The 15,165-nt window shown below is 42.5% G+C and overlaps 2 protein-coding genes across 3 annotated transcripts in view; one reads left to right on the forward strand and one right to left on the reverse strand.

Annotated features, from left to right (window-relative positions):
* Nucleotides 1-14,858, forward strand: part of camkvl (CaM kinase-like vesicle-associated, like) — a 49,689-nt gene extending 34,831 nt beyond the window's left edge. For both annotated transcript variants that reach the window (XM_059527693.1, XM_059527694.1), the window contains 10 exons: nt 6,999-7,105; nt 7,277-7,408; nt 7,750-7,824; nt 9,037-9,175; nt 10,132-10,252; nt 10,358-10,433; nt 10,791-10,927; nt 11,029-11,107; nt 11,202-11,289; nt 12,442-14,858. In XM_059527693.1, coding sequence (XP_059383676.1) covers nt 6,999-7,105; nt 7,277-7,408; nt 7,750-7,824; nt 9,037-9,175; nt 10,132-10,252; nt 10,358-10,433; nt 10,791-10,927; nt 11,029-11,107; nt 11,202-11,289; nt 12,442-13,767 — 2,280 coding nt within the window. In that variant the 3' untranslated portion in view covers nt 13,768-14,858. The remainder of the gene's footprint in view (nt 1-6,998; nt 7,106-7,276; nt 7,409-7,749; nt 7,825-9,036; nt 9,176-10,131; nt 10,253-10,357; nt 10,434-10,790; nt 10,928-11,028; nt 11,108-11,201; nt 11,290-12,441) is intronic.
* LOC132118142 (transcription initiation factor TFIID subunit 13) overlaps nt 1-15,165 on the reverse strand; it is a 254,939-nt gene that overhangs the window by 113,574 nt on the left and 126,200 nt on the right. The window lies entirely within an intron of this gene.

Here is a 15,165-nt window from a genome sequence, read left to right on the forward strand (position 1 = left end):
AAATCCCGTCTGAGGGGAATCTCCCACGGAGAGCCCGCTAACAGATTGATGAGATCCGCAAACCACGGCTGTGTGTGCCATCGCGGAGCCACCAGCAGCAGCTGTCCCACTCTGTCCCGCCGTATTCTGCATAATACCGCTGGGAACAGACGAATCGGAGGAAACGCATACAAACTGGTCCTGGGCCAGCTGTGAGCTAGCGCATCCAGACCCAGGGGTGATGGAGGGCATAGGGAGAACCATAGCGGGCAATGCGTAGTTGTGCTCGACGCGAATAAATCCACTTTCGCTTCCCCGAAAATTTGCCATAGGTGATTCACCGTTTGGGGGTGTAATCTCCATTCCCCTTGTTCCAGAGCCTGTCTGGATAGTAAATCCGCTCCGAAGTTCAGTCGTCCGGGGATGTGAACAGCCCGGATCGACAGAAATCTGTCGTGAGACCAAAGAAGAATACGCCTCGCCAGCCTGCACAGGGGGTGAGAAAGCAATCCTCCCTGATGGTTCAGATAAGCCACGACCGCAGTGTTGTCCGTTCTGAGAAGCACATGACGGCCGATCAGTAGACTCGAAAAATACTGGAGAGCCAGAAAAAGCGCCAGTAATTCCAATTTGTTTATGTGCCAGCTGTGTTGTGCCGCTGTCCACACTCCGTGGGCTGGGTGCCCATGACAAACAGCTCCCCACCCGGTCAAAGACGCATCTGTCGTGACAGTCTCTCGGGAAGCACAAATTCCCAGCCGAACCCCGGTGAGGAGAAATTCGGCTGACGTCCATTGTCTTAACGACATCACACACCTCCGCGTCACCGAGATCGTTTGATGCGGAGGACAACGGGGTGAAATATTCTGTCATTTCATCCACCACTGAAATGGGCGCATGTAAAGCAAACCCAGATGAATCACGGGAAGCGCCGCCGCCATTAGACCTAACAGTCTGAGGCACAGTCTCACCGTCACTGTGTGACCCGCCCTGAAGTGCTGAACGCATGACGTAATCGACTGAGCGCGCAGGGCAGAAAGCTTTGCTGTCATCGCGCGAGAGTCCAATTCTATTCCCAGAAAAGTAATCCGTTGAGAGGGGACTAACACTCTTTTCTGGAAGTTCGTGCGTAAGCCCAGGCTGTGTAAATGATTCAGCACAATATCTCGATGAGAGTGTGCTTGAGTCTGAGATTGCGCTAACACCAGCCAATCGTCCAAATAGTTCAACACACGGACGCAACGGGGCCAGAGCTGCGTCCATGCATTTTGAGAACGTACGGGGAGCTAGCGCTAAGCCAAAGGGAAGAACGCGGTACTGATACGCTTTGCCCTCTAAAGCGAATCTGAGGAACTTCCGGTGTCTCTCGATGATCTGAATATGAAAATAAGCATCCTTCAGATCGATCGTGACAAACCAGTCGTTTGGTTGAATCTGAGACAAAATAGACTTTACCGTCAACATCTTGAATTTGCTCGACCTGAGTGCAAGATTCAGACGGCGTAAATCCAGAATGGGTCGTATTCCGCCGTCCTTTTTTGGTACCACAAAATAACGGCTGTAAAACCCTGACTCCATCTGAGATGGGTGTACTTCTTCTATAGCCCCTTTGCTCAGTAGAGCTAACATTTCCTGTCTCAGCACCGCCATGTCCATCGGTTTCATCACCGTGGAGAGAATTCCGCGGAAAGGGGGCGGGCCTTTCCGAAACTGAATGGTGTATCCGTGACAAATTGTGCGTAACACCCATTGAGAAATGCCGGGCAAGCGTTCCCACGCGGCCCGAAACAATATTAGCGGTTTCAAAATGTTTGTTTCCTGCAACGCTGTTGCACACATAGAGATGTCCGGGCACGAAAGACTCACGGTGTTCGTGCACAGGGGAAGTATATGCATAGCAGCCGTTGCATCTCGTTGTACGTAATCCTGAAACGTGTCCACAGCAGGAATTAGGCCAACAGATTGAGCATCGGGCTCTGCCGCTAGCGAAATAGCGGCGGCTGTGCGAGTCGTCATGACGGGCCGTTCGATGACGACCCTTTGAAGCGCTCCTCGAGCTCTGAAAACTGGATCGTGCAGAGTGTCTGAGGAAGCGATTGGTGTTACAGTTCGCTCCAATGCTGTTCGAGGTGCTGTTTGCGGCGAAACAGTCAGGGTTTGAGCGTGGGGACTGCAATGAGAGTGTTGGATGCGCAAAAGCGGTCCAACAGCGCTCTCTAGCGGAGGGCACAGTCCCTGGCAGGCAGCGAAAAAATCAGGAGCTGCTGTTCGGTGCCCGAGAACGAGAGGCATTGGCCGTCTTACTCAGGTTCAACCTTTTTCGTTGGCGTTGTTGAGCCGGTGGAACAACCCTAGGGCCCCAATCCTTGCGAGGGGGCACCATAGGCGAAGGCTCTTCCCGAGAGGGCACTCGCTGGCGGTGAGAGGAGGTTGAGCGAGAACGCGCGGGCGCCTGACGGCGTTCAACCTCTCTGGGTCTGCGGGGAATCAGCTGGCTGATTGCTGTTTCGCTGCTCTGAATTTCTCCACCACTGAAGTGACAGCCTCTCCAAACAAACCGTCCTTAGACACAGGGGCATCCATGAGGAAAGATTTATCCTTTTCCTTTATATCGGTGAGATTAAGCCAGAGGTGGCGCTCAACCGTAATTAATCCAGCCATGGAACGGCCCACTGCTCGAGCAGTATGTTTGGTAGCACGAAGCGCCAAATCAGTTGCTCGCCGTAGTTCCTTAACCGCCTCAGGTGTAATGCCGTCCCCTTCGTCCAATCCTTTTAACAGCTCCGCTTGGTAGGCCTGAAGGACCGCCATAGAATGAAGCGAAGCAGCCGCTTTCCCACTAAACTAGACGTGACTCGACACGCCTTCGAGGGGAGGAGGGGGCGGGACTTCCACGCCGCGGCCGAATTAGGCGCAAGATGTTTGGCGAGAGTCTCTTCCACCGGCGGTATCGCTGTATAGCCATGGCCCGCCATGTCCGAAATGGTGGCGAAATCCGCAGCCGCAGCGTTCGTGATGCGCGCCGCAAACGGCTGTTTCCAGGACCTCGAAACCTCCTGGTGGAGATCCGGGAAAAAGGGTAAAGGCCTCCGGGGCTGCGCAGGTGTCCGACTAGTTAGGAAACGGTCGTCCAGCTTCGAAGAAGGTTGGGCCTCGGCCTTCTCAACCTCCTATTCCAGCCCCAATGTACCCACTGCACGGGAAACCACCTCCAAAAGCTCACTGTAGGAGGGGGAAACACGCCTCTCCTGTCCACTAGGAGGGAGAGGGCTCGTGTCGGCCGCGAAGTCCTCGGACCCCAAGGCCGCAGTGGAAAGAACGTCGTCATCATGGCGGTCACAACTGAAGGAGATGGCACTACATGCCCCCGGTGTGGGCCGTAAATCCTCACAGGAAAAGACGACAGGTTCAAAAGTTTTTCTGTGTATTAGGGTAGGTGAGAGCGAGCGATGTGGAGAATAATTTTCCATCGCTGAACTGTCCTCAAACTCCATGTCACACGTGTCACCCCAAGCTATCACCTCGTGCGGTGCCTCGGCAGTCGCAGAAGTGGTGTGGCGGGGGTTAGACACGGCGACATCGGAGAACACATCTACCCTAGAGCGAAGCACCCTGAGCCGCAGGCCATCGCAATGGGGGCATGAAGAAAGGCCGCTAAGCGCCTCCTGTGCGTGGTGTAAGCCTAGGCAAACTACGCACCTGTCATGAGTGTCCTCCTTAACGATGTACCTGGTACACGGGTCCTTGCACTTTTTGAAGCTCATCGCGTCTGCGGAGAGGAGTATACTGCTCGTAGATGATCGCTGAGAACACGAGACAATAGGGCACAGAAGATTCGCTTCGTACTGAAGGAATGAAATCTGAGGTAAATGGCGCGCGGCACCAGGTATATATATGCTTACGCATGCTGGGCGGTGCCACGCACTATTTGGCCAATAGGATTGGCGGGATGGTATAGGGCTTCAGACATTCGTCACACCGAAGGTGTTCCCATATGTGGTGACGTCACCGCAGCATCGAAGTGACCTATGAAAGGGAACGCCGGTTATACTGTCCACACGACAACACTGCAACCAGCGTTTCTGAAAATGCTCACCCTGGCCGTAGTTTTCAAAAATGTTCGGTTTCGGTGCCCTGAAACTGCGTTTTCGTGTGGACGAAAGGCCGAACCGCATAAAAAAAGTCACGGTTATAAAAATACCCGTGTCCGTGTGGACAGGGCCTAAAATACTAACAATATAAGCTTGCTGTTGTGTGTTACAATCACGCCAGGTTCCACCTCCACACAATCACAACGCACACCCTCACCGGAGTTCTAAATCACATCCACCTGATCCTCATCTCCAGCCTATCACCGCAGCACCATAAAAGCCACACACGCACTCAAACATTGTCCGGTCACGTTAGCAACAAGATCATTCCTGTATGCTTACTATAAGGACTAACTCCTCTTCTACTCTCTCCAGCGATTCTCTCCGAAGCCCTAGTTCCCCAAGTGTGCGTGTGTGTGGCTCACCTTCCCTCCAAGAAGTCTTCACCCTACCTTCACGGATCCATCCTCATTGTCACATCCCTACCTGCTCCCCTGCTTGTGTCTGTGTATAATAAACATCTTCATTCTGTTACTCCTCAGCTTCCCGAGTGATCCATAACATTGTGATTTAGGGTAAGGGATAAACACTGTTCACAAGATTGTTTTATGATGTATTCACTCATTATTTACATTTAGTTAATTTTAAACAAAGTTACATGTATCTTTAAATAAAAAATTATATTTAATACTTTCATATCTATCTGTATGTAGTTTAAAGTTATTTATTATTATTGAAGTATTTATTATAAAGTATTTGAAAGTATTTAAGCATGCTACTTATTTGTTTAAAATTTTTACTTATTTTTGTAAATATTTATTTGACTTATTTTATTTGAGAGAGAGGGATTTGACTGAGCCAAACTCGAACCCCGCTCTTCAGCCCTTTTATATTTCAGAAGCAATGCAACACCCTCTGTGCCACAGCTCTGACATGAGTGTTGCATTAAGATAGCATGTCAAGTTAAATATGGTTTCACTTTTTGAAACGCGTCTGGAGAGCCATGTGTTCGGTTTCATTCTGTTGTGCCCCATCTAGTTAAATTTTAACACAGTAAGACATGTTATGTAAAGGACTCTTAAGAAATGTGTCTGACTGGGGTCAAGTTAACCCAACCCACCTGAATCAGGAAATTAGTCGATTTTGAAAATAGCCCTACGTTTCATTTGCTTTAAAAAAAAAAAAATCTGACCTTTGCAGTTTCTAATATTCTATTCATGGATGAGCATTTTGTTATTGTTGCGACCTGCACATGAAATATTATCCACTCAAAATTTACAACACCACAGCATTGTTCTCATCTTAAATTAGACATAAACCCCATGAATAACAGGGCACTCTTGTAACATGTTTTTTGGGTGTCATAGTTTATTTAAATGCGGAAATGTTCTAAAAGGCCCTGTCACATACAAATCATCGTGGCACAATTTCATTTCAACTGGCTGTTATGGGGTTGTTTGTGTGGTACCAGAAGGCAGGTAACAGAAATAGCTATGCAAATATAACAAACATGATATCTCAGAAGTACGAGTAAGAATGCCATGTTGACTTTGCTGTAGGATGAACAGCTGTCAAGCACAAGCCTAGAAGTGCATGGAAGGTTTTAATTTCTTCACTTTTGCAATATTCCAGTTCATTCATATGAGATATTCAGCGTGAAATCAGCATAGTCCCACACAGTGTTCCAGTTATGTAATCTTTCTCTTGTTCCCGACCTCTCCTACTGTATCCCGACCCCTCCCTTGCATGGATCCATGTGAAGGATTAGGGATTAGGGGCAGGAGCCGGAGCTGGATTACACAGCTAACAGACCAGCGCTCTGTCTTCTGATGCTGGCAGATGCTGTCACTCTCAACACGCTCTTCCTTAAAGATCTTCTTTTTCTCCTCACAGACAAACATGTCCTCTCAACCATCTGTTGAATTATTTTCACTTGAGCATTATATGTCTGATCTTGTCATTGTGTAATACATCAGATAATAATCTAACACAAACCTTTTTCTATATGACACATTTTCACAAACAGGATACAATATTATGTAAATTGTGTTCTCTGGAGTTTTAACTGTTACTATACTATCTATTACTATAAACTGTTATCTATGCATGAGATGTATATAATAGGGAGAAAAGCATTGTGAATATTATTATGCAAATATGGAAAATATATGTTTATTATTAACAATAACATTTGGTCCCATACTAGCTAGCCACTAGTAAGTGACAGCTTAATCTTGGCAAAATCTGCAAACCTGTTACTTACAACCCTGACACATTATCAATTTTATTTATTTGTTCATTTACTCACTTGTTTATTTAATTGTATTGCTAGAAGCATTTACAGCATTTTATACTTTATTCAGAATTGCCCTACATTTTAAAAGAGTTGGTTGGGGGGAAAAACTGTTAACCCAAAATAAACCGAAAACAAAATCTCCTTAAAACCATTTTCTGAGTGCTAAACATATCTCCTTTTACCCAGTCTTAGTTGAAAATTAAAATCTCTAAGGCTTTCCGAATCTATTTTGCATCCTTCTTCCAGTAAGTGTCTTATAATCAGTGAGCCTTATTCATGAAACACAAGCAGAATTAATTTCTGTGTAGCAAATTGTCACATTCTGTCCGATGGGCCAATTTATGAAGGAATGGATTGTTTCACAAGAATGTTTTAAACAGAAATTGTTCTGCATATGTTAGATGAATAATGTCCAATATTTCCAGTTAACGCTCCAAACATTTTTAAGTTAGTTGAAAATCTCTTTTCAGTCATGTTGAGACCGCATTCAATAGCATTTCGCAATTTCTGTGTGGGACCTGTCATGGTGAGGCTAGTTTGTGAAGACGCATGCTCCTCTAGAGTGAATGACATTAGTTTTATTGAGATTGATGGCTGTATGTGTATGTGTATGCTTGTTCTCCTCTGGGCAGGTGGATGCTGTCATGCCATTTGGGTGCCTTGCTCTGCGAGATGGGCGGACATACAACAGCCTGTCAGACATTACTGACAAATACGAGATTGGACAGGTCCTCAAGGCGTAAGTGTGCAAAGATCTGCCATTATAGCCTTAAGAAAGCCAATCCATCAATTACAGATGCATGATCTCATTAAACATTAATTTAAGACAAATTTCTCCTAATAGATAGGTGCTTGTCACAGTAATTTTTACAGCATAAAATATAGCATTCAGAATAATTTCTCTTTGCAGCAAAGAATTTTGTGAGCTGTGCCTGGTAAAGGAACGACAGACGGACAAGGTCTATGTGTGCAAGAAATTCCTCAAGAAGGATGGCAGGAAAGTGCGGAAGGCAGCCAAGAATGAGATCATGATCTTGAAAATGTATGTGGTGACTCAAAACGTCAACAGATGATGTAGGGTTTTGTGAGAGTGCTGATCGGAGAGAACGAAGACAAAAAATTTAAAGGGATGGTTCACCCAGAGATCAAAATTCTGCCCTTGTGTCATTTCAAACCTCAAATTTTCTTTAAACTCTGGAGCACGAAATTGTAAATGTAGCAGGGTGAAGTAGTTCTTTAAGGATGGAGAGGCTAAGAGATGCTGTATGCATCACTCTTACTGTGATTATTTCTGTCTTTTCTAACTCTCTTTGAAGCACTTTTCTATATTAAATGTGAGATAAAGAAACTATTCAGCTTTTTGCCACGATGTGTTTATTCCAGGGTCAAACACCCAAACATCCTGCAGCTGATTGATGCATTCGAGACCAGGAAAGAGTTCTTCATCATACAAGAGCTGTGAGTCTGACCTCCGTTTGCCTCTCTTCATCAGAACATCACTCCAAAAAACACTTCTTCTGTCACCGCTCCTCATGCAAATATCCACATCTTGCCAGGGTTGCAATCTATTAAAACCCTGTCATCTGCTTTTGCATGAATGACACTGACATGCTATTAGAGCTATTAAGATTACAGGAATGAGTAACTATAATAGAAAATATAGTTTCTAGACAGTTAGTCATTTACTATTTCCAATAAGATTTTAAAAGTTATTTTATATTTAGCCTGCAGGATGTTTTTTTATGTAATGGTTAACCAAAATTGATATTAATTTACTAATTGTTTTGTTTGGTGACAAGCCAAAGAGCAAGAACCCAATTTGATGTAAATGGAACATTTATAATATTTAGATCATTTTATAAGATGTGTATTTTTACAAACACACACACACACACACACACACAGTGACCCATTGGTCCAGGGCATAACCCATCCATAACTTAAAGGGATACTCCACCCCTAAATGAAAATTTTGTCATTAATCACTTACCCCCATGTCGATCCAAACCGGTAAAAGCTTTGTTCATCTTCAGAACACAATGAAAACCGGGAGGCTTCTGACTGTCCCATAGACTGCCAAGTAAGTCCATATTACCATATGCTGCCTATGCTCTTCTGTGTCAGCCGTGCCAGAGAATGAGCTGTTTCTACCTATATTTAGCTTTGATTTAAGAAAACAGTGCATCCTCGTGGCGCGGATGATGAAGAGAATATGCAGCATACAGTGATATGGAGAGACACAGAGGAGACTGTTGACAAAGGAATTATTGAATAAAGTCATTATTTTAGTTTTCTTCGCTTACAAAAACTATTCTCGTCGCTTCATAACGTTACGGTTGAATTACTGATGGCAGATGGACTATTCTGACGATGTCTTTCATACTTTGCTGGACCTTGACAGTGTAACTTACTTGGCAGTCTATGGGACAGTCAGGGCTCCCGATTTTCATCCAGAATACCTTTAATTGTATTCCTAAAATGAACAAAGCTTTTACGGGTTTGGAATGACATGGAAGTAAGTAATTAATGACAGAATTTTCATTTTGGTGTGAAGTATTCCTTTAAGTATGAATAAGCAATAAATAAAGATGAAATAGAAGTTAACTCTACAAACATATTCAGATCTCCCTTTTTTTCTCATTTATTTTTGTGACTGTGTGTTTGTCACAGGGCCACAGGAGGAGATGTGTTTGACTGGATCTTAGACCAGGGGAACTACACAGAGAGAGATGCTGCCAATGTGATCCGTCAGGTCTTAGAAGCAGCGGCATACCTTCACTCCCTTAACATAGTACACAGGAACTTAAAGGTGGGTTTACAATCATAATATATTATTTATCAATGAAAATGATATATGTGCAGTCCATATGCATGGTGTATAATACAATAATGGAGTGCAACATGTGCATTAAATGTAATGCAACTGGGCTGATATATGAAATTGAAAAGACAGGCCATTTGTAATGATACCTTGTGTTTTTGCTTCATTTTTTTACTTTAATACAAAGAAACAGTGAATGTGTGATAATAAGGCTGTAACTCTGTGTTAACATGTTATTGTATATGTGTGTGCTGGGGATGTTTTTGTCTGCAGAGTTTAAATGATGATCAGTTATATTAATCAAACGCCTAGTCCTCTTTGACTCATAACACTATGCATTTGTAAAATTGCAGGAGCTCCCTGTGGGTGTTATTAATGTTCAAAACAAATATGAAAGTAATAAACAGTATTGCCACCCCCTGTGGTTCTAATGCTTCATACTAAAGCCATTAAGATTATGATGCCGTTTGTCATGAGACAACATGTGTTTGTAGTGCCCTCTAGTGCATGGCAGCAACACGCTGTGCTCAATATTTGCATCAGAAATTCTGTTACATGTATATGTGCATCTTATTTGCTTAAGGCTCATTCTTGTCAGTAAAGCATAATTCTGTATTGCCTCCTGGGTGTTTTTAGATATAGCTTTGATTCTTATTAAGGCTTTTGCTTGAAATCACAGAACTGAGATACAAATATTATTTGCTTTCAGATTTATCTTAAAGACAAAACTCATTCTTCACATTGAGATGGGTGAAGGGTGTGTCCTGTCAGGTCTCTGTTGGCCAGCTGATAGACTAATATCAATATTATTTAGGACAAAGCAACCTCTTATTCAGTCGTACTTTGGCATAATGCCATGACTTTCCTTGTATCATTACTTAGTATTGATTTTTTGTTTCGTTGTTTTTTTGTTTGATTTTTTACCATGACTTTTTTTATTTCAGCTGGAGAACTTGATGTACTATAGAGAGAGTAACCACAACAAGGTAGTTTTGCGGGATTTCTACCTGTCCAGGTTTGAGAACGGCTCACTCACCGAGCCCTGTGGGACACCCGAGTACCTGGGTAATGATTTATCACATGATTTCTTTATTTATTTGTACTTGTATGTGAAGTACTAACCTTCACATCATTCTTTTTTGTTTGTTTTTCTGTTATATTTCCTGTCAGCCCCTGAAGTGGTGGCTCGTCATCGCTATGGAAGACCAGTCGATTGTTGGGCAGTGGGGGTCATTATGTACATCTTGTAAGTTGGTGTTGGATACATTGTGTTGACATTCAATTGATTTGTCAGCGATTCTTTATTATCTTTATGTATGGCTCTTTAAAACGGGTTTGTGGCTTTCTGCTTTCAGAAGACTAGTCAGAAATTATGAAATTGATTTAGATTTTTTGTTTAGTGTTTTTAAAATTTGTTCAAGAATATCGACCTATTTACTTTGACATCACAAATGTATAACTGTAAAAAAAGAACTGCCTGTCTGTAGTTTTATACAGCATCTATGACACCAAAATAAACTTGATTAAAAATGAATCTGCCATGTATACTCATACATATTAACACAACAGATCATAATACAAATCATACAAATTTCATTTGTAGGTTGTCTGGAAACCCTCCATTCTATGATGAAACTGAGGAGGAGAACACAGACATGCACAACCGGATAATCTTCTGCCGCATTGTTGCTGGAGAATTTGAATTTGATTCACCATACTGGGATGAAATTTCCCCTGCTGGTACTAATATCAGGATATGATATAAGTTCCTGATCTGATCAATTTTTTTTTTAGTTTTTGATGTTTTAAACCTCAGTCCTATTCTCTTTAATGTCATGCAGCGAAAGAGCTGGTATGCAGACTTATGGAGGTTGACCCAATGCTGAGAATTACTGCACAAGATGCCCTTACGCATGGATGGTAAGATTATATACAAACACACAAACTCAAACACACTGTTGCTTTCTTTCAGAGAGATAACGCGTCAACTTTTTTTTTTTTTTTTTTTTGACAGGATCGCTGGAAATGGGGCTTCGGAAAAGAATCTGAAGGAAGGAGTCTGTGCTCAATTTGAGAAAAACTTTGCAAAGGCCAAGTGGAGGGTAAGAGGAATCTACTGTCATACACAACAGTCATGTACAACTTGCCAGGTGCCTCTAATAATTGTACTAATCAATCTTCTAGAAAACAGCACAATAAATAATAGGATAATGAATAAGGACAATAACTGTAAAGATGGTAATACCAAATAAAGCTTTTGTTTATTAAAGGTTCTGATGGTTATTATATTAATGTTTGCTTTTTCCTTGCATGTGATACCCAGGATTTGAAGGTACTGTTGATATTCGTGGGGCAGCCTAGAGGCAGAGATTCTTTTCTCTGTATAACAATCTTTGACTTGGGCACTCATATTTCCTTTAGCATCATACCTAGTGTACATGGCTGTGGTGTCTCATGGCCTGGCCTGATTCTTTAAGGAGCGATCATTCAGGAAATATGTAGTTCAAGTCTGATTGTTGGAAAGATTCTCACTGCACTTAAGCCTCCCTGTATTTACACACCAGTAACTAACAAATTTATCACTGCCCAGCTGGTCCCATGTGCATTCAGTCATATGCCGTCTGGCTTTTAATCACAGTGTCCTCAATATTCCAGTTTGAATTCCAGTTAGTCATTCATTCACTCAGACAAATCTCCAGATTGAATATTCATCATAGTGTCACATGTATGTGTATGAAAAGTTGTCCTTGTGTTTGTGTGTGTGCCAGAAAGGACCAAAGTGGTCCTTATGAAGAGAGAGAGAGAGAGAAGGCAAAGTGATTTGTCCTAAGATGATCTACCGTGGCCCTGATTCATTGATTCACATCATGCTTTTGTCAATGACACATACATATCAAAAACATTTCATTCAGATCAGCAGCCAGTAATAAACATAAATAAGCCAAAAATGGCTCTTACTTTCATTTAATTGTTGGGCATAATTATTAGCTGTAATTTATAGTTGTTAAAATAATTTAACTGTTAGAAATCTATTGATGTTTCGATACGTTGAAAAAAATGAGATGCCTCCCCGAAATTTCTAAAACGCCCATCTCCAATGTATTTGTCTTATGAAAGAGATAGAGATGGAAAACTGCTACCACAGACTGCCATGCTGTTAACAATGCATTTCATCTCCATAGCAAAGAAGACCTCATGTTACTTTAGAATTTAGAAGGTACTAAGTGTTTGGTATGTCTTCATTTCACTTTCAGAAAGCGATTCGTGTCACCACATTCATGCAGCGTCTCCGAGCCTCTGAAATGGGATCTTCTGATGGGGTAGTTGAAGGCCAGGGTGAAGAGGATAAAGCGGATGGATTAGATGGTAAAGGGATACAAAAAGACTCAGGTGGCATTTCTGCTGTGAGCATGTCCCATGAGGTGTCTGTCGAAAGCAGACCGGAGGATAATCAAGACGAGGAGAAAGCAAGACACCTAAAAGCAGAAGAGAAAGAAGCAGAGACCCTTCCCAGATCAAAAAGCTCTATAAATTTACAAGCAGGTGAGCCCAACATGAAAGAGACTACTGAAGGCACTACTGAAAGGGAGGACAAACCATCAACAAGAGCGAGCCAGAAAGCAGCACCCAGCCAGCCCATCAAGACCTCGGACAACCAAAAGAATAATGTTCCCAAGGAGCAAGAGGCCACAACTGTTGGTAGTGTCGAAAAGAAATCACCTTTCCCTGATACTCCAAATCGACGCAAAATGGCAGCCAAACTCTCAATGGATCATGGTTCATGTTCAGATGCCAAAACCAGTACCTTGTCAGTGGGAAAGGAGCCAACTCTTAAATCAGAAGACAAAAAAGACACAGTTCATGATATGGCCGCAAGTAGCTGGTGTCAAACACAGCTCCCGGAAGCAGTTGCAGAGAGTCCAGCAGAAGTAGGAGTAAATTGCGAGGTCAATCCTAAGAGCAGAGAGTTAAATAAAGGACGAATGGACAAGAGTTGCCAGTCGGTGAAAAACATCCAGTGTACATATGCAGGATTGGGATCTTCAAGTCTTAGCTGTGATAAAACAGTATTTGAGCAGGAGCTGCAAGAGATGGTCCATGGTGCATCAGGGTACGGAAGCCCGTACTGTCCAACTTACTCTGTCGGACAGTACGGTGGTCTAGATCCCGGAAGTGGAGTGAGTGCGGACTGGCAAATGGATTGTGTAATCGAACAAATTGAAAAGCAAATGGCTGCCGTGTTAGAGAAGATCGAGGGGGACATGCCTTCCTTGCTGGAGCAGATCAGCGACCATCCCGAGACCCTTCCTAGAGCAAAGAGTGCCAGCTCTTCCCCATCACCCCAACCTCGCTCGTACCATCATTCGAGCCCACCGCCTCTTCCCACCACACCTCGCCCAGCAATGCCTTCTCTACCACACCTGACCATCCCGCCTCCCTCGTACCCACCACCTTCCCCACCCAGTCACATCCAGGGTCACAGCCAACCAACTGCCGACGAGGGTAACAGTGACGGTCAGAATTCAACAAAGCCATCTGGCCAATCACCAAGAGGAAGTTTGACAGGAAAAGGGTTGTAAATATGCTAAAAGTATGTGAATGCTCAAGAATAAAATAGGTATGGCATGTAACAAAAAATAAAATAAAATTGGGATGTTGATTAGGATCCATGAGTACAGCATACCTTTCGGGGCTGTAAATAGATATTTGGCCCCCAATGCAAAGAGCCTTGTTTTTGATTGTACATGGAGGATAAGAAGTTTTTTTAATGTGTAAAGAGGAAAGTGAGCAAAATGAGCACTATTTTGTAATATTAGAGAAAACAGTTGAGGTTATCCCACTATAAATGGTTGTAAATGGCTCTGCTCTACACTACAAGATCATAGCAAACACTATCATGTTTCCTATATAATTTCATAATTATAACGTAGAGTCTGTGGATACAGTTTGGATACAAGAGTTTATATAACCTGAAAAGCTCACCTATAATGAAGCTTGTACACTTAAAACAAGTTGGCGTCCTGCCCTATTTTTGAGAACCGCTGCACATTTGCTCTTCACCAGGTACTGACTTTGGAGGGTGTCATTATTTTTGTCACTTCATCCATCTTGGATTTTTGCTCTGAGATAGTGAAGTTGAAGCAGTGCATCTGTGTAATCTCATCAATCATTTACTTTCTGTTATATTTCCAATAAGACAATTAATTTATCTTTCTTATTGTATATTCCATTCTCACATTGTACAGCAGTACAGACATACGTCTCTGCCAAACATGACAGTCTTTCATTGATTGTGAATAATAATGCTCAGAGGGCGAGAACTGATCATAACTTCAAGACGACTTTAAAACGATATTCTCTTTCCTACCCCCCCCCCCCTTTTTTGCTGTTGTATGTGTCCATCTACATGTTTGTTTGATTCTCTTGCTCTTACTCAGTTTTCTCAATTTATGATGCATACTAGTATATCTTTACATTGTATAGTACTTTTGCTAATATATTCTAAAGTAAGCTCTAATGTCTATATGTAAAGTCCTGGCAAATGTCTGTGAACTGTAACTGTGGCTTCCACCTCCCCAATTATTATATAGATTTTGGTGATGTGAATATTATTCCAAGTTATTTTTTGCACTCTCTACATGACTATTTCAATAAAATTCAGATCAAACTATCTTGTTTTATAGCCTTTTCTTTTGGCATGATTGATATGAAATTACAGTTGGTACATAACTAGCCTTATAGTAAACATTATAACTACAAAATAACTTTGCATCAAATATGCCTAATTTACTACTAAAAAACACATTGTGAAAAAGGTATATCATAGACACTTGCCAACTAGCACATTTGCTACCCTAATTTATGGATGTTTTGGTAGTATACCAAATTGGAAGTGTTTTATTTTCCCTTTTCACAGGATTTTTTACTTTTAGTTCATCACACTACTAGTTCACTCTCTTCTTAGCACTTTGTCACAT

This window comes from Carassius carassius, chromosome 37 (assembly GCF_963082965.1).
Source record: "Carassius carassius chromosome 37, fCarCar2.1, whole genome shotgun sequence".
Classification (NCBI taxonomy): domain Eukaryota; kingdom Metazoa; phylum Chordata; class Actinopteri; order Cypriniformes; family Cyprinidae; genus Carassius; species Carassius carassius.